Raw genomic sequence first — 20,729 nt, 5'->3', positions numbered from 1 at the left:
TCTTGGCTCCATCCCTCCCCCTCCTGTCTTCTCCTATCATTTTGGATCTCCCCCTCCCCCTCCAACTTTCAAATCCCTTACTCACTCTTCCTTCAGTTAGTCCTGACAAAGGGTCTCGGCCTGAAACGTCGACTGCACCTCTTCCTACAGATGCTGCCTGGCCTGCTGCGTTCACCAGCAACTTTGATGTGTGTTGCTTGTAAATATGAATGGTTCTTTTACTCATGCAAGTGTTGCAATGGCTCTGCCATGATTTGCTATCGAGTCAAAGAGTGAATCAGCATGAAAACAAGCCATTCAGCTCACCACATCAATGCTGACCAAAGGCACCCACCTGTATTAATCTGAGCACTTAGATCATAGCCCTCAATGTCTTGACTATTACTTTTATGATTTAATTGGGAAATGTGGCTTTTACGGTAAGCATATTTCTCACTGTTTTATTTACTTATCGTTCAAAAACAAGAGTAATTCCAGCTGCATTAAATGTAATGCATTAAGAATTGGTTCAACTCACAATACCTTTGTTTGAAAGCAGCAGAAGAGTTGGGTCAAGTAAGGATGCCTTCTTGCTAGTGCCAGAATTCTCTTCTCGGTCATAGTGCAGTCCACATCATCATCTTGGAGAATAACATCCTTCTTTAGCACCTTTACAGCATAAACCTCATCTGTACCTTTCAGTTCAGCCAACATGACCTATGTAAATGAAAATAACACAGCTCTACTTATCATAAACACTCAATATATACAGGAGATGAGAATTCATTGATATCCCCTTGTCTAAAATTCTTATATCCACACTGACTTGAAGCAAATGGTGGCAATAACGTGATTCTATCCCATATATCTTTTGCATGTTTCACAAATTCTGGGGTTATGGATGTTGAAGGATAGTGATAAACAGTCAGCCTACCTCAGCATACAAGTTTCTTGCTGGTAGAGGCTATTAGCTAGGGTTTAGAAGAATAGTTGGAAAATACAAGGGTGCAGAGATATTTTGAGTAGAAGCATGGCTAGCTGCAATTCTAGTGTGCTTTTATTTATTTTATTCCTGAATGGAAATCATTTCTAAATAGTGGTTTAACCCCTCTCTGATTTAAACAGGGTGCAATGCCAGGACAGGGTACCAATTAAGGAGTGTAGAGACTCCTGACAATTCTTCTTCCCAGTTTTCTATTCAAATAGAATGAGCATTACCAAAGTAACAGCACCTAAAATGTTCAATATTCTCCAACTAGTTCACATTCTGTGTTCAATAGTTCATCACCCAGGAGATGCCCAACCATCATAGCCTCACGATTTAAAAAAAAATTTTGCACTACTTATTTAATGTAACTATATATGTATATACACACACAGACACACACACAATAATTCAGTTTTTTCCCTTATTATTACGTTTGGCATTGTACGGTTGCCACAAAGACAATAAATTTCACGATATATGCCGGTAATATTAAACCTGATTCTGATCTGAAATATCTATTCTATTATTATTGAGAGAAGCTAATGCGGAGTTTGAAGAAACTAACAGATAAATATTTTTACAAAATGCTGGAAATGCTCAACATGGTAGGTGATGTCTCTGGAGAGAGAAAAAGAGAACGTTTCAAGTCCATGACCCTGCACAGCAACTTTCATTTGTTTTGATGAAGAGTTCTTAACATTAAAACATTAGTCTCATCTTGCTCTCCAGAGATGTTGCCTAATCAGCTGAGAATTTGGTTTCATTCTTTTCTTTATTAAACAACACAGGGCTGAACTACTGATTCAGAATTCTATCATCTTTAAGCTGCATGATAAAATAACTATTCTGGTTCACAGTTCATCTCTAACCTTCCAAACAAATAGCGATAGCTAGTCCCAGTGGGACAGCAATCTAGAGTGCATCTTTCTGATGGCGTTGATTCTACAAGGGTCAATTTTCTCTTTGTTAGGCTGGCATTAAACAGGTACAGCACAGCCAACCAGCTGTACTCACTCAATAAAATTCAGTTCTACTAAAGAACAGGGTTTCTGAAGTACTCTCAATCTGAATGGATTTTCAAACACTTATTTCTCAAAAAATGTATAAAGAGGAATTTTCCCCCAAATCACTCATAACAATAAAATGATTGATAAAGCACAGGATTAATGAAAGAATGCAGATGTACAGTAAAGCCTACTATAGACTGTCTGCTTTAGGGACTGTGCTCCACTTTTACGGACATCCTTAAGTTGAATTTGCTCGTATGTTATAAAATGCACAAATCAGTTGCTTTGGTAACCATAATTCCATAATATTGTAAAGAATGGAATCAAAGGTACAAAGGACTGATAAAAAAGAACAATTGTTAACAAGAACAATTATTGGTCTGTCTCCTATATTGAGGGAGCATGATCAGGTCTATGAAACTTGCAGAGGCTGTCACCTTTCACAACCTGACCACTTCCCTATAATGGTTATTAGAAGAAATGAGTAAACTAACACTATGGAAAGTATAGCTTGTAGGCAGGAACAGTAAACTTTATATATAAAGATTTTATGTGCCTCTAAATTATATAGAGATATAATTGCATTTCAAGTTGGAGTCACAATCTTTTTACATTACCTTAAAACTGCATAATGGCATTGAATAGACTTTGAAAGATATACAGGAAGAGTCAGTAATTAGTACTGGATACTCTGTTGATAGTCTTTTATACAAAGGACATAGAGGTTAACTGCAGTGGTCCAACCATCGTCCTGTGATTGAAACTATTAACTCACATTGTCCTGGACAATGGCAGACATACTACCATAGGGAATAACACGTGCACGCAACGCGTCACTGTGAGGGTTCCAGTTTAGGTTGAGGGATAAGGTTCAATCAAACCAAATGAAAATAGATTTGTTACGGACTTCAAAGAAAGCAAGTGTGGAAGAAATCAAAATAACATGCAGTAAATGAGAAAATAAACAGTTATTTGCTGAATAGCTCCCTGACATATATGGTGTTAAAAGGGATACTGGTTACCGAACCTGCAGTGTGTTATGTCTGTGCTGTGGAATACTCACCTTGCCAAAACTGCCTTTCCCTAATACTTTAATGAAGGAGAAGTCCTCTAAGTTATAATGCCTCGTCTGCAATGATCTCAGTTCTCCATTTTCCCCATTTTCACCGGGTGTCAGTACTTGTTTATCTGCTTCAGCTCCTTTGTGTTCATCCCCTCTATTGTCAAACGAAAGAGCTTTCCTGATGTTGTTTTCAAGTTCTTTTAGTTCTGTAGGAAGATTGATAACTTTGTAATGGGTTCAATGTCTTTTGTTACTTAATGGAAATATTTGCATCATTCATTTTAGGACATACATTTATATAGCAGCTTTATAAGGTCAAAGTTTGCACAGCCAATGAAGCATTTCTGAAATGATGCATAAAAGGAACCTGGTCTTATACTCTTACCAACACCTCCTATAACATGCTGTAAGAAGTTGCATAAATGGTGGCGATATACTTGGAAGTAGAGAACATCTCAATATAAAAGAAGTCTCTTTGGAAGATGTGCTCTCTCCAACACACTTAATTAGATGCATCTCTCTGATTTTCCCATGCCACTTCAACAATTTTTAATGACATTCACATCTATCTTTAAAGCTATTACAAAATCAGAATTGACAAACAATCTTGAGAAAAAGTTTAATAAATGACTTGCTTTGTTCTCAATCTGAAAGTATATTAGCTGCTATTTTCAATGGAAACAGTTATTCCCTCCTACCTTTAAAAGGCTTATAATTTTAAATTCCAGCCACAAATTTCTCCTTAGCTTTCTAGTATTCTTTTCTAATTGGGCTCTGTACCTTTCATCTCAAGTTTAATGTACCCCCGTTTTTGTGAAGTTGATTGCCACAGCTAGGTAATTTTCATGAACTGGTGCAGCTGTGGGCTGCACCACCAATTTTTCACAGGAGTGGTATTGACTTGTGAAACTCCAGTTTTTTTTCCTTCATCATTGATTGGCTAAAGTGCAGGAATTCCCTGTAATAGAACTACCCCAATTCCTTCATTACAAAATTGATGTAATTTCAGAAAAAAAAAATCATCACCTTTCCAGGGCAACCATGAATGGTCTTGGCAGTGATGCATCAAAAAAAAATACACACACAGAATTTTCAGCATGAACAGTGAGAATAATTTATTTATTTATTGAGATGCAGCATTTCCAGTCAAGATGGCGCCTGGACCCTGTGCACAAGTGCAATTACAAAGAAAACATAGCAGCGCCTCTACTTCTTCAGGAGTTTGCAAAGACTTGGCATGACATTTAAAACATTGACAAACTTCTATGGATAAGTAGTGGAGAGTATACTGACTGGCAACACAACCTATTCTGGAAACTCTAATGCATTCGAATGGAAAATCCTACAAAATGTAGTGGATGAGGCCCAGTACACATGGGTAAAGTCCTCCCAATCATTCAGTACATCTACATAAAACACCATTGAAGGAAAGCAGCATCCATCATCAGAGATCCCCACCACCCAGGTCATGCTCTCTTGTCGTTGTTGAATCAAGTAGAAGGTACAAGAGCCTCAGAACTCATGCTATCAAGTTCAACAACAGTTACTATCCCTCAAGCAACAGGCTCTTGAACCAGTGGAGATAACTATACTCAATTACACTTGCCCCATCATTGAAATGTTCACACAACCAATGATCTCACTTTCAAGGTCTCTTTATTTCATTCTCTCAGGCTCTTGTTATTTATTGCTATTTATTTATATCTGCATTTACACAGTTTCTTGTTTTATGCATTCTGGTTGATCTTTCATTGATCCTGTAATACTTAGTATTCTATAGATTTGATGAGAATGCCCACAAGAAGATGAATCTCAGGGTTGTACATGGTGGCATATGTACTTTGATAATAAAATTTATTTTGAGTATCAATGACAGGTCCAGCATCCTTGACTGTGCATAAGAAGATGGTGATGAGCCAACTTCTTGGTATTTCAGGAAGCACAAATTTCCAACCAGAAGCAGACAATTCAAAGATGCTAAAGGCACCGAAGCCCAATCATGGACAAAAGGCATATTTCCTTCTCTGAATTTCCTGTAAAATTTTGCCTGCCATTGAGAAATAATTTAACTGCCTGCCCTTCATTAAGTTGAAACAGTTTGGTTAATTTCAGGTCAACACCAGAAAAGATTCCTAACATTTTGCTCTAAATAGTGAGCAACTAAAAATGTATCTCCATATGAAGACCCACCTTACAACATCAAGTGAGCAATTGTGTTACTATATTTTGAACCATGGTCCCATGCCGCTGGACTAAGATATTATTTGCCAATATGTGGGTCTTTTACGCTTTGGTTTTTAAGGAGTGACAGAATTCAGAATCATAAATGCTAAAAGAAGTGAGTTGAACTTACCCTGATCAGAAGGTGATGTTGGGGCTGATTTTGATCTGTCTTCATCGGATGGTGGTGCTCCTGGAGCTGTTTGCTGTGGATCAGGACCTGTGTAAAACTAAATGAAACGGAAGTGTGCAGATATATCAAAGATGCCAGTATAATCATTCTGATTATACTGTATCAGAATTTAAGAGCACATAATAAATAGGAAAAGTATTTAATGTACATTAGATTGTCACTTAAAAATGATAACTGAATTATTTTATATCATATTTTTGTTTCATATTTAAACAATTATGCTGAACTGTTCAAAATGTTAAATTCAAAACTGGAGAAAGTTGACCACTGTTTACAAAATAGTCAAAAATGTCGTATGGAATGCTGGCTTTTACATACAGAAATTATGCTGCAGCTTTCCAAAGGACTGGTTAGACCACACTTGTAGAGTACTGTGAGCTGTTCTAGGCAAGTGGGAGAGTGACAGGCAAGAACAAAAGAAATTGCAAATTGAAAAAGAACATTTTGAAATTGTTTGGATTCTACATCCACAGTGTATGCAGAAAAGAGTGAATGAAGGAATTTTCTCACGTACATCAAGTCTGCTTGAGTACTTATGTTTCTGCCTTGAAATTTCCCAAACCTCCAGTTGATTTACAATGACATCTCCCTGCACGCAATGTAATAGTAGATGAGCACTTAACAATACAGATGGTGGTTAAAGATGAATAATATAAAAATAATGCAAAAAAATTAATGACCAGATTATCATGTACTGAGAAATAATCAAAATTGGTATCATATAGAGAATAACAATATTCATTGAAGTCAAAGGTTGCACAGCAAGAGACAGTACAGAGAAGGAAGGGGTCCAACTCGACATTTGCAAAGAGGGCATAAAATACCAAATTATTTGAGATTCTTGCTTTGGAAATATTTTATAACTTTAAAATTAGAATACACAGTTTTGAGCTGCACAGACACAGCAGAAGACATGAGTTGGTCTATTTCTCAGTGGGCATGTGCAAAACTCTAATGTGCAATGAGATTTAACAATTTCTCCATGGTAACACTTATAATTTCCTACTGTTTATCATTTCCATTTTTTATGATAGGTTACATAATAATCAGGTCCATATTTTTTAAAAAACAGTTAATAATAAGTTTTAGTACTTAAAACATTGCTTGGATTTTTGTCTTCATCTGCTTAAGTGAAGGTAAAAAAAAAATGACCTTTGTTCCAAAGGCTATAAGATTGGCAGAAATAGACCAACAAAAACAGGACAAGGAGCAGAGCTGAATGGATTAGGGAGCTCCGAAATACACTCTGCCTCAAGGCCATGGGAAAATAGCGATCATACGACACAACAAGTTAGTTAACTCCTTGTGTACTGGCAGATAAAAATGAATGCCATAATAATCTAATCTTTATTTACAATGTCCTCACTGGTACTGCCTCAACTTTTCTATGGCAGTACTCACCAAAAAGTTAATAAAACAGCTGATTGTCCTGGGGCAGATTATTGCTGACAAAAGTGACACAGTGACAAGGTACAGTGTAACATTATGAACACTGAGATGAAAATGGATGTGTGCCAACATTCATTCCAAAGTTAATTCATTGATATAGAGCAAGTTCTGTGCCATTGTGGAAAGAGGAGAAATGATAAGTGAAAGGAATAAATAGTTATTATTTTAATACTTCTCACAATATTAATAAAAATATTCCCATCTTGAGAAATTTTAGAATCATGAGCTAATAAACATTTGGATTTAGTACCGAAACAGGACAGGAATGACAGATATGGATAGGTTGAGAACATTCTTACATTCATAGAGCATGGAAATATACCCTTTGACCCAACCAGTCCATGGTGATCAAGATGCTTATCTAAACTAGTCCCACGGACTGTGTTTGGCCCATATCCCTCTAAACTTCTCTTTTTGTTTATCTGTCCAAGTGCCTTTTACATGTTTTTAATGTACTTGCCTCAATCAGTTCCTCTGGCAGCTCATTTCATAAATCACAGCCTGAGTGAAAAAGTTGCCCCTCAGGTTCCTATTAAATCTCCCCCTCTCACCTTAAACCCATGTCCGCTGGATTCCCAACATTGGGGATAAAAGACTGCGTGGATTCTCCCCATCCCTGCCCCTCATTATTTCATACACATCTGTAAGATCACTCTTCGTTCTTATCCCAATGAGGTTCATGAGTATTTAATACATCGGGTTGAATTAAATTCCTAACATGATAAAAATTAATAGAACAGCCAAATCGGTCATTATGTTATGATGAATGGTCATCAACATGAATGATTGACTCTGCTTCTCTCTTCAGATGCTCTCTGACCTTTAAAGTATTTCTACTGGTTTCAATTTTTATGTAAGTTTAGATTTATTTATGTAGATTCACTCTGTTTTACAACTGGTTTAAAACAGTTTCAGATTTATGAATTAAAAATAACCTTTCCCCCAAAAGGAACTGCAATGTCGATGGACACTATCAAAAACAGAGTTTTTGATGATCCACAGAAATAAAGTCAATAATGATAAGAACTATCCAGTCTTTACATTTAACCAAGCTTAGAAATGAATACATTTCCTGTGCAATGCTTAAAAAATAATTTATATTTAGAAGGAAGAATACTAAACAGAAATTTCTTTGAGCCTTTTTTTTGTTCTTTGCTTTCTCCTCCCCCTTCTGGAACACGCTGACTTCTCTATGGATATAATTTCAAAGGTACAGTCAGTGTACTTGTATCTTACTAGTAGGCAAGATCCTAAATCAGAACCTTGTATTATCTTTCTTCCTCCTCGCTCTCAGCTAATGAGGACCACCAGAACAATAGTATTATCACTCCACATGAATTCAAATAAGCTAGCAGAGATCAAGAACCAAGTCTGAAGCTTTAACTGAAGTATAGATTTGTTTTGCACCTTACCATACTTTTAACAATTAGACTTTAATCAATCAGGTTGAAATGCAAAAAGCATTGAAGGGAGAATAAATATCTGTGCATTCATTCATTTCAATGCACAACTGTGCAGATAGCTGTCTTGAAATTGAAGTTGCATCACTGGTCCCGGTGGGCTACAATCAGCGCAAGAAAGGCCATTCATTGGTGACACACCGCAAAATTTTAAAAGAGCTCAGGTAGTTATGGGACTGTTTGCTGGTCTACAATCAGCATGAGAGGTCATTCATTGGCGACACAGTTCAGGACTTTTCAGTGGGCTGCACGCATAACGATCTGTTAAGCACTCAGCAGAGGCCAATAAAAATAAGTGAGGAGTAAGCTGAACAGCCATTGTGGGAATGGACAGTAACAGAGTGGTCAGACTTTGGTTTAATAGGTTTAGGTGAAAATAGGGCGGGGCAGGCACAGGTGGACGTTCCAAGTAAGTTTTTTTTCTTGTTAGTACATAGTGTTCTGAGAATGGGTCTAGAGTTAGTGATCTGTTACTTGTGTGAGATGTGGGAACTTTGGGAGATCTCCAGTCTTCCTGATAACATGTGCACTGAGTGTACTGAGCTGCAGCTCCTTAGAGACTAGTTAAGGAAATGGAGCTGCAGCTGGATGACCTTTAGCTCATTCGGGAAAATGAGGAGGTGATAGATAGGAGCTCCAGAGACAGAATTGCCCTCTAAGTTGCAAAAGGCAGGTATCAGGAAAGGGAAAGTGAATAGACAGCCAGTGCAGAGTGCCCCATTGGCCGTTCCCCTCAATAATTGTATACTACTTTGGATCTTGTTCTGGGAGATGATCTGATCTCCGGCACTGAGTCTGTCTCTATGGCTCAAAAGGGAAGTGGGGTGGAAAAAGGGAATGCAGTTGTGATCAGGGATTTCATAATTAGAGGAGCAGACAGCAAATTCTGTGGATATAAAAGCGATACCTGAATGGTACGATCAGGGATGTCTTAGATCAAGTCCACAGCATTCTAAAGGGAGAGGGTGCACAGACAGAAGTTGTGGTACATATTGGTACCAAGGACATAGGTTGGAAAAGGGAGGAGGTCCTGAAGAGAGAATATAGGGAGTTAGATAGAAAGGTGAAAAACAGACTTCCAGGGAAGTAATCTCTGAATTGCTGCCTGTGCCATGCACCAGTGGGGGGAAGAACAGGATGATTTGGCAGACGAATGCATGGCAGAGGAATTGGTATAGGGGGCAGGTTTCAGATTTCTGGATCATTGGGATTTCTTCTGGGGAAGGAACGACCTTTACAAAAATGACGGGTTACATCTGAACCCAAGGGGAACCAATAGCCTAGCAGGCAAATTTGCTAGAGCTGTTGGAGAGGGTTTAAGCTAACTTAGTAGGGGGATGGGAACCAGAGTGCAAGGGTTGAGAATGGGGCAATTGTCACATAAATTAGGTGCAGAGTGTAGCGAGACTGTAAGGAAGGACAAAATTGCAGTCAGTGAGATGGGTTAAAGTGTAACAGGGCATCAAAATCGGAAAGGGCGATGAATATGGCACTTACGGTATTATATTTGAATGCACAAGGAGGATTATCTTGAAGCACAGTTAGAAATTGGCAGATATGATGTTGTGGGCATTGCTGAGTCGAGGCTGAAAGATCATAGTTGGGAGCTTAACATTAAAGAATAGGTAGTTAGGCAGAGGGGCTGGGGTGACTGTTGGTAAAAAAAAAAATAAAATAAAGTCCTTGGAAAAAGGTGACATAGGATCGGAAAATGTAAAACACTTGTTGGTAGAGATAAGAAACTGCAAGGGTAAAAAGACCCTGGTGGGAGTTATATACATGCCTCTGAACAGTAGCAAAGACGTGGGGTACAAATTTCTACGGGAGATAGAAAAGGCATGTAAAAGTGGCAATATTGCAACAGTCATGGGGGACTGCGATATGCATGTTGATTGGGAAGGTCAGGTTGGTACTGGATCCCAAGAGGGGGAATTTGTAGAATGCCTACAAGATGGCTATTCAGAGCAGTTTACGGTTGAGTCCCTGAGGGGAATGTTAATGCTGGATTGTGTGCTATGTAATGACCCAGATTTGATTAGGGAGCTTAATGTAAAGGACCCCTTAGAGACGGTGATCATAATATGATAGAATTCACACTGCAGTTTAAGAAGCTGCAGCTAAAATCAGATGTATCAGTATTACAGTAGAGTAAAAGGAATTACAAAATCATGAGAGAGGAGCTGCCAAAGTTGATTGGAAGGGAGCAATAGCAGGAATAATGGTAGAACAGCAATGGCTGGAGTTCCTGGGAGCCATTCCAACACAGCAGAAAAGTAATATGCATAATGAAGAAATATTCTAGAGGGAGGATGACACCACCAGTACAAACATGGGAAGTCAAAGATGGCATAAAAATAACAGACAAAGCATAAAATAGCAAAAATTAGTGGGAAGGTAGAGGATTGGGAAGCTTTTCAAACCAACAAAAGGCAACCAAAAAGGCCATAAAGAGAGAAAGGATGAAACATGCAGATAAGCTACCCTATAGAAGAGAGCACAAAAATTTTTATCAGATATATAAGAATAAAACAGAAACAAAAACGGATAACGGACCATTGGAAATCATGCTGGAGAGGTAGTAATGGGGGGGACAAAGACATGGCAGACAAACTTAATAAGTATTTTTCATCAGTCTAGCATAGACTGAAGATTGGCTGATTGGCAGAAGGTAAAGAGTAGAAATAAAGGGAGCCTTTTCTGGTTGGCTGCTGGTGACTAGTGGTGTGCCACAGGGGTCAGTGGTGGGATCACTTCTGTTCACATGACATATCATTGATTTGGATGAAGGAATTAATGGCCATGTTTGTGGACGATAGAAAGATAGGTGGAGGGGCAAGTAGTGTTGAGGAAGCAGGGTGTCTGCAGAAGGAATTGCCTGAGACAGATTTGGAGAATAGGCAAATAATTGGCAGATGGAATACAATGTATGGAAGTGTATAGTCAGGCACTTTGGTAGAAGGAATATAGTGTAGACTATTTTCTTAACAGGGAGAAAATTCAAAAATCCAGAAGTGCAAAGGGTCTTGGGAGTCCTCGTGCAAAATTCTCTAAAGGTCAACTTGCAGGGTGAGTCAATGGTAAGGACGGCAAATGTAATGGTAGCATTCATTTTGAGAGGACTAGAGTTCAAAAGCAAGGATGTAATGCTGAAGTTTTACAAGGCGTTGGTCAGATCGCACTTGGAGTATTGTGAGCAGGTTTGGACCCCTTCTCTAAGAAAAGATGTGCTGATGTTAGAGAGTCTCCACTGGAGGTTCGCGAGAATTATCCCAGAATAAAAGGTTTAACACATGAGCTTTTGATAGCTCTGGGCTTATACTTGTTGAAGATTAGAAGAATGACAGGTTTTCTCAGTGAATCCTAGTGAATACTGAAAGGCCTGAATAGAGTGGATGTGGAGAGGATGTTTCTTATCGTGGGGGAGTCGAGGACAAAATGGCACAGCCTCAGAATAGAGGGACGTCCATTTAGAACATAGAAAACCTACAGCACAATACAGGCCCTCCAGCCCACAAAGCTGTGCTGAACATGTCCTACCTTACCTAGACTTACCCATAGCCCTCTATTTTTCTAAGCTCCATGTACCTATCTAGGAGTTTCTTAAAAAACCCTATCAGTTCCGCTTCCACCACCACTGCTGGCAGCCCATTCCATGCACTCACCACTCTCTGTGTAAAAAACTTACCCCTGACTTCTCCTCTGTACCTATTTCCAAGCACCTTAAAACTACTCCCTCTCGTGCTACCCATTTCAGTCCTGGGGAAAAGCCTCTGACTATCCACATGATCAATGCCTCTCATTATCTTGTATACTTCTATCAGGTCACCTCTCATCCTCCGTCACTCCAAGGAAAAAAGGCCGAGTTCACTCAACTTATTCTCATAAGGCATGCTCCCTAATCCAGGCAACATCCTTGTATATCTCCTCTGCACTTTTTCTATGGTTTCCACATCCTTCCTATAGTGAGGCGACCAGAATTGAGCACAGTACTCCAAGTGGGGTCTGACCAGGGTCCTATCTAGCTGCAACATTACCTCTCGGCTCTTAAACTCAATTCGACGGTTGATGAAGGCCAATGCACCGTATGCCTTCTTAACCACAGAGTCAACCTGCACAGCAGCTTTGAGTGTCTTCTGGACTCAGACCCCAAAATCCCTCCGATGCTCCACACAGCCAAGAGTCTTACCATTAATGCTATATTTTGCCATCATATTTGACCTACAAAAATGAACCACCTCACACTTACCTGTGTTGAACTACCTCTGCCACTTCTCAGCCCAGTTTTGCATCCTATAAATGTCCCTCTGTAACCTCTGACAGCCCTCCACACTATCCACAACACCCCCAACCTTAATGTCATGAGCAAATTTACTAACCCATCTCTCCACTTCCTCATCCAGGTCATTTATAAAAATCACGAAGAGTAGGGGTCCCAGAGCAGATCCCTGAGGCACACCACTGGTCACAGACCTCCATGCAGAATATGACCCATCTACAACCACTCTTTGCCTTCTGTGGGCAAGCCAGTTCTGGATCCACAAAGCAACATCCCCTTGGACACCATGTCTGTTTACTTTCTCAGTAAGCCTTGCATGGGGTACCTTATCAAATGCCTTGCTGAAATCCATATACACTACATCTATGGCTCTACCTTCATCAATGTGTTTAGTCACATCCTCAAAAAATTCTATCAGGCTCGTAAGGCACAACCTGCCTTACACAAAGCCATGCTGCCTATTCCTAATATTATGCCTCTCCAAATGTTCTTTGGATTGAATTTAGAAAACAGATGAGGAAATATTTCTTTAGCCAGAGGTTGCTGAATCTGTAGAATTCATTGCCACAGACAGCTGTGGAGGCCAAGTCATGTGTAAGGCAGAGAGTGACAGGTTCTTGATTAATCAGGGCATCACAAGTTATGTTGAGAAGGCAGGATAATAGGATAGAGAAGGATAATAAATCAGCAATGACGGAACGGCAGAGAAGACTTGATGGGCCAAATGGCCTAATTCTGCTCCTGTCTTATTATCTATGGTCTCAGATTGTTGTTGAGTATTATATTAGACAATAAGTCATGGGAGTAGAGTTAGGCTATTCAGCCCAATGAGACTGCTCTGCCATTCCATCATGGCTGACGGAATATTGGGAGGTTAATTGTCAGAATTAATGCTTTACCTTTTTTTTCCTTTGCCCACTGTTTGTAATCTTATCTGGAGTGACACCGAGATCTGCTAGCACCTTTGCTATCCCTCTAGCATCGACTCCACAGTTTGGTGCTACATTGGACTCACAGCGTCTGTGGACATTCATCTTGCATACTATATAAAGACATGGAAACATTTTATTAGCAAGCTGAGAATGTATTTGCTGTTGAAACATGAACTGTTAAAGTTTTAAAATGCAAACCAAACCAGAAAATGTTAAAACATGTTTTCTATTTTTGAAAGTAACTTTTGTGGTATAATGTTTCTTAAAAAAAATGTAAATTAATATTATGAGTGCTCCTTTCTCAAGACAGTAGAAGCCAATTCAAAGGAATATTTCATAGAATCTGATTGTTGGCCTTTTTCCCCATGTGATCTATTTATCACAGGCTCTGCGAGCTACAACAAGAAGTTGAAAGGTATTGATTGCACCCTGAATCCTTTTCATCAGGATTGTGTTGCGAAAAATGGCAACAAGAAAATGTTTGCCTTGTATAAATAAACTTCAGCAGACTACTAAACAGAAAATAAACTGGTGAAATCTTGATATCAATGGCATTGTGACCCTGTGGTTGTTGGCAAGTAGTTGTGTCATTGATGCAACAATTAAAGCTTCATCATAAAATTTCTAACAGTTTTCTCAATTGACTTCATTTGACTTACTGGACTAAATCTCAAACAGAACATATGTGTAGGTTTGATTTGAGGCTTCGTTTTCAGAGAGGGTGGGAAAGTAAGTGGACTCTGAACTGGAACTGTTTGAACAGATTCCCATGATTACAGAAGAAATACTGAAACTGGTGGCCAATGCCAAATAAAACAAAACACAAGTGAAGCTTTTATTCTGTAATGGCATCATTTAATAATATTTTAATAACTTCTAGATGTTTCTGATTTGGTTAAAGAAAAGAAGATCTGAATAAAGAACACTGGTGACTGATTTAATTGAGTATTTGTGGGAGTGCTCCTCAGCCATGACCCTCCCCACCACCGAAGAATTTTCGATGCAGTACCTCAAGAAGGTAGCATTGATCATTAAGGACCCTCGCCATCCAGGACATGCCCTCTTCTCATTTCTACCATCAGGAAGGTGGTACAGGAGCCTGAAGACCCACACGCAACAATTTAGGAACAGTTTCTTCCTCTCTGCCATCAGATTTCTGAATGGTCCATTACCCCATGAACAATTTTTGCACTATTTATTCATCTTTGTAATTGATATGATTTTATGTCTTTGCACTGTACTTCTGGCACAAAACAACAAACTTAACAAGACATGTCAGTGATAACAAGTCTGGTCCTGATAAGTACTGGTAGGAAGCAGTTTTCTTACATTTATGATTATTTGTATGGAACGAGGGAAATGTAAATTAAGTGCTCCATTACAAAAGTGAAATAGGAATATTTGCTCTAAAGATTTGTATATGAAATAAGCATAGCATCAAATATATATATATGTATAAATAAATAAAAATCTTGATCGTGTCAGGGAACTCAAAATAAAAGTATTACACCATGGGAAAGGTTTTACTGCTAGTGTAGTGGCCTTTCTATTTGGATTATGGTTAGAAATACCAGATGCTTTGTAATGTGAGCTGGGTCCTTTGTTCAGTGTGAGATGAAGAGAGAAGATGCTGGAGAGAATTGGTCATAGGCTACAACCCAGTGCGGAGATCGTGATTCGATGGAGACGGGCGGTGAGATCGACTGAAGATCGGTGAATTGAGCTCCAACTGGTGCACAATTGGCTGTTTAAATATTATGGGCCTTTTTTTGCATTTTCTTTCTTTACTAACCCTTAAGTCAAGATTCATAAGTTATACATTCATTTAGGTGTATAAGATGATGAAAGACATTGTGTGGATAGTCAGAGGCTTTTTTCCCAGGCCTGAAATGGCTAACACGAAAGGGAGCAGTTTTAAGGTACTTGGAGGTAGGTACAGGGGAGATGTCAGGGGTAAGTTTTTTTATACAGAGAGTGGTGAGTGTGTGGAATGGGCTACCGGCGACAGTGGTAGAGGTGGATACGATAGGGTCTTTTAAGAGATTCCTGGATAGGTACATGAAGCTTAGAAAAATAGAGGGCTATGGGTAACCCTAGGTAACTTCTAAAGTAAGTACATGTTCAGCACAGCATTGTGGGCTGAAGGGCCTGAATTGTGTTGTAGGTTTTCTATGTTTCTAAAACATAATTCCTTTAATTGTTTGGAATGTGCTCTCTGTTGTTTCTTGGCATTGAGTTGCAACAGGGTAGCAAATGACACAGCATCCACACAAACCGGGGGCTGGGTTGGGAGAGCAGTCTTAATCTCACGGGCGTGGCTGGACGGGAATGTGTCTTCCCTAGATTTACGCAGCCAAGGAATCCAGCGGGGTTTCAAAAGCAATGCTTCAGATTGACTGTAACATCAAAATAGCGACTGTCTCCCCTCCCGCCATGGAAGGAGCGATATCTGCCTTTCCCTTGTTAGTGAGAGACAGAACCTGAGGGATGTTGAAATCTTGGAGTGAACTCTTAGCTTTTGATGTACTGTAGACCCTGGTCTCTCTTTGGGGTCTTTGCTGTTCCTCGCATGGTGGGTGGTGGGAATGCTGATGCTTTCTGCTAGAATATGTTGAAGGGGAGGGTTGATGCTGCTTGCTGCTGCTTGTGCATGTGAGGAGGGTTAGGGAGCTTTGAGGTTCTTATGATACATTTCCCTACACTATATTCTACCTGCCACTTCTTTGGCCATTCTCCCAATCTGTCTAAGGCCTTCCGTAGACTCCCTGTTTCCTCAACACTACCTGCCCCTTCATCTTTGTTGCTCATTTGGTTTTCTAAACTATAGGTGGATTGTTGTGCTCTGATTGGATAAATCAGCCATCCTGTTTCCCATGATTATTATTTTACACTGTCAAATGAGCTTCTAGTGCTCATAATCAGGTTACTAGTTTATATGCACATTAAAGTCCCCATGATGATCATATTACTTGTTAAATGTGCCTCTAATTTCTTGATTTACATCATGTCTTACATGACTGCTACTGTTAGGAACCTATCAAGAACCCCCAGCGATATTTCCTGTCCACTGCTGTTTCTTAGTTTCATCCAAACTGATTCTATATCTTGATTTTCAGAGTAATGTTACTTCCTCTATCCTGGCTTTATCCATTCCTTCAATATCAGGGCCACCCATTCCCTTTTACTATTTTGCTGAACTCTTCTAAAAATTAAGCATCCTGGAATATTCCATTTCCAATCATTTGAAATCCCACTTTGAGGAAGGTTGCACAAATACAAGTTGTCCTGTCATTGATATGAAAGAAAGTTATTGAGATGGGAGACTAGGAATGCCAGAAGCTGACTGGTACATTCGGAGATAGCATCTGCTGCCTGAAGTTACAGCTGCTGGCCCATTTTCAGTTTCCCCTCAAGGAAGCAGGTCAATACTATGAAACAGGTCATTGTTTTTAATCACACTGGACACTTTGAGCTGAGGAAAACTGGATGTCCTGAAAATGAATGAGGGAGAAATGGAGGGAAAAGACAAAATTGAGGAGGAGATAGGAAAAAAAGGAGTGCGGTGGGGGCAGAGGGACACAAGCTGTCAATTTCTGCCAGTTAAGTCCAGAAACACTTGTCTGACTTGTTTGAGATTATCATCACATGTACAAAGCACAAACAGGCATGGTTTCCTGCATGAAGGTGATTCAATTTGCAACTGCAGATCTCTTTCAACCAGCTGAAGCATCAACTCTATGCAAGTCAGATCTACTCTTTATTTTGTTTCCTGGAACAACTTTACCTTAGGGATTCAATGTCATTAAATAGTTCCCCTACAATAATAAAGTATAATCTACCCAGTCACTAATCCCACATTGATGTTTAAGGTTTCCCTCAATGCAAAACAGAATAATTGCTGACGCAATAATGATCACTTTGCAAAATACCTCCATTATATCTGCAGGTGAATTCCTGCGAGTCAAATTTCATCATCCTCTCCTATTCATTCACACTTTGATATCCAGTTTTACCATTCAAATTGTCCTCTAAACAACTCGATCTGGAACAGCTTCCTAGTTTGAAATATAAGCTGGAAAGCCTCAGACCTCAGAATCCTGTTATGTGGTTGGACATGCTGTGGGTGACATCAAGAGGAAGCCACCAAACTGGATTGATGGATATAACGCCATTCATTACAACTTTGTTGAAACTGATATATTACTTATCAGTTTTTACTTATTCTTGCTTTTTCAGAGAAAACGTTTGAGTATTAACTCCTCTCCCCTTCCTCTTTCTTTTGTTGTTTCCTTCAGATGCATTTGCTTTTTGCTTACCAATTCTGTCGAAAGTCTTACACACGATATCTTAACGTGTCTTCATTTTATGGATGGATGTTGATAACATTGTGCCTTCTTAACATATTAATGCCCCACAGATAGCTTTTCCAACTTCGTAATAACTGACAAGGGTTTTGTGTGGTTTGTCTGAATATTCAGCTAGAGTCGGTCCATTCTTTCTATGCTTTTATTGATCAAAGCATTTTCATTTTCATTGACTTGTAAGGTTACCACCTTCTCTTATACTTGCGAACCTATTCAATGACTGAAAGGGGATTCATCTCCAAATATTCTGCTGATTTTATCCTTCTGTGAAAAAGACAAAAGTACTCTTTCAACAACTAAAATTTAACACAGCTTTCTGTATCGGAAATTAATCTGTTCACAGAGGAAATTGGATGCTGCTGTACAGTATCTCACTCCACAGATGCTGCATGCCTTTTCAAGCAGTTCCAACAAGGTCTGTTTTTATTTCAGATTAATGGTGAAGGCAGCAGGTTTCTTTCATTAATATGTAATTGGCAAAGTCATTGAAACTTTTCACATTAACTGAGCTTCCACATGACAACACAGTAGCCAACATTATCACTGTGACCATCCTCAAGAATAATAATTATTACTATTATTTTGATTAAATTTATTATTATCAAAGTATGTACATGTCTCTATATAATACCTTGAGATTCAATTTCTTGCAGGCGCCTACAGAAAAATAGGGAAAAGAAACAAGAGAAAATCTGTAGATGCTGGAAATCCAAGCAACACACAGAAAATGCTGGAGGATCTCAGCAAGCCAGGTAGCATCTGTGGAAAAAAGTAAGCAGTCGACGTTTCAAGCTGAGACCCTTCATCAGGACAGGAGAGAAAAAAGATGAGGTCAGAATAAGGAGGTGTGGGTAGGGGAGGAAAAATAATTCAAGGTAATAGGTGAAACTGGGAGAGGGGGAGGGGTGAAGTAACCAGCTGGGAAGTCAATTGGTGAAAGAGATAAAGGGCTGGAGAAGGGGGGAATCATATGGGAGAGGACAGAAGGCCATGGAAGAAAGAAAATGGGGAAGAGTAGTAGAGGAGTGTGATAGGCAGGTAAGGAGATAAAGTGAGAGAGGGAAATGGGAATGGGGAATGGTGTAGGAGAGGGGTGGAGTTCATGACATCAGGTTGGAGACTACCCAAATGGAATGCAAGGTGTTGCTCCTCCAACCTGAGTTTGGCCTCATCGCGGCAGCAGAGGAGAACACAGACTGACATGTTGGAATGGGAAGTAGAATTAAAATGGGCGGCCACAATAAAGAAATAGAACTCCTGAAAAGCTGTATGCAACAAAGACGGACAACATCCATTATGCAAAAAGAGGACAAATCATGCCAACAATAAATAAATAATACTGAGAACATGAGGGGTAGTACTTGAAAGTACGTCTACAGGTTGTGGAGTCAGCATTGAGGTGAGTGAAGTTATCCACACTGGTTCAAGAATCTAGATGGTTTGAGGGTAATAACCATTCCTGAAGCTGGTGGTGTAGGACACAAGGCTCCTGTACCTCCTGCCAGATGGTCGGAACAAGAAAAGAGCATGGCCTGGATGCTGAAGGTCCTTGATGATTGACACTGCTTTCTTGCAGCCGTGCTCCTTGTAAATGTGCTCAGTAATGGGGAGGGCTTTGCCTGTAATGGATTAGGCAGTTTTTGCAGGTTTTACCATCTGTGAGTGTGGTAGATGCAGTGAGGATGGAGGAGAAATTGCCTTTAGTATGGAAGCAGTTCAGGGCTTTTGGAAAACCCTTAACTGCCTCCGTCCTGAAGACAATAATGCTGGATACTTGTCTTTTCTCTGAGAAGCACCTAAACAACTCTTATTCTCCTTCGTTGGTCACAGCTCTCTGGATGTCTGATAGTGCTCTTTCAGTGAGAATATACTGTACAAGCTGTTGATAGTTGCCAATGACAATTCTGGAGCAATCATTCAACAATGAGGCTGTTGTTCAAGAGAGAAAAATATGTTCCCATTAGGGGAATACAGTCAATGGACATTTCATGCTGCTACAGTGGGCAGTATCAATTGTGCATGCTGTCAATCAGAAATATAAACAGAAAATGCTAGAGATGATGAACAGGCCAGGCAGCCTGTGACCAAATCACAAACAAGAGAAAATCTGAAGATGCTGGAAATCCAAGCAACACACAAAATGCTGGAGAAACTCAGCAGGCCAGGCAGCATTTAGGAAAATAGTACAGTCGACGTTTCAGGCCAAAACCATCAGTCAAGCGCCAATCTGGTTGAATGAGGCTAGGCTATAATACCAGAGGCATGCAATTGTGGCAATAATCAAGTCATGCACAGTTTGAGATCTTGCTGTGTCTAACTCATGAACATTTCAAAATGAGGACCTGGGAGATGGATCCAAATAACAATTGCACCAAACTGTGCACAAGCATTTCCCCAATTCTTCTCAAATTATGAAGTTCTATTAATTCCTAAAACATCACGCATAAATGTAAGGATTAATTATATTTTCTGTTAGCATGGTCTCAACACATCAATTATCAGAAGCATTCTGACATAGTGAACTGTCTCCTTTCTTTCCAGTATTACTATTTGTAATGCCTCACTTATTATACAGAAATCTGTACGTACAACCTTATACTGTGTTTAAAGATTTTCTTTTCTTTAGTTTAGTTGACTAGTATTGTTTAGATTAGTTTTCTTTTTGGGGTATTTTGTTTTTTTTCCCCTTTTCTTTTTTCATGATACTTCTGTTTTTTTTATTATATTAAGTTTCTATCTTGTAAGATTTTGGGAGGTTTAATATCCGTGTGTTAACTGAGTTTATATTTATATATGCT

General features: G+C 39.3%; 1 protein-coding gene across 3 annotated transcripts in view; it reads right to left on the bottom strand.

Moving 5' to 3' along the window:
• The window catches only part of prkcea (protein kinase C, epsilon a), a 651,762-nt gene that overhangs the window by 240,058 nt on the left and 390,975 nt on the right, over positions 1-20,729 (bottom strand). For all 3 annotated transcript variants that reach the window (XR_011886793.1, XM_072264998.1, XM_072264999.1), the window contains 4 exons: positions 13,535-13,677; positions 5,391-5,487; positions 3,038-3,243; positions 523-696 (listed from right to left, as the gene is read on the bottom strand). Coding sequence is in view for 2 of the 3 variants with exons in the window: in XM_072264998.1 (XP_072121099.1) it covers positions 523-696; positions 3,038-3,243; positions 5,391-5,487; positions 13,535-13,677 (620 nt within the window). In the remaining variant the exon portion in view is untranslated. The remainder of the gene's footprint in view (positions 1-522; positions 697-3,037; positions 3,244-5,390; positions 5,488-13,534; positions 13,678-20,729) is intronic.

This window comes from Mobula birostris, chromosome 8 (assembly GCF_030028105.1).
Source record: "Mobula birostris isolate sMobBir1 chromosome 8, sMobBir1.hap1, whole genome shotgun sequence".
Lineage (NCBI taxonomy): Eukaryota > Metazoa > Chordata > Chondrichthyes > Myliobatiformes > Myliobatidae > Mobula > Mobula birostris.
Note: the sequence above shows the minus strand (reverse complement) of the source record. Positions and strands in the feature narration are given on the sequence as shown.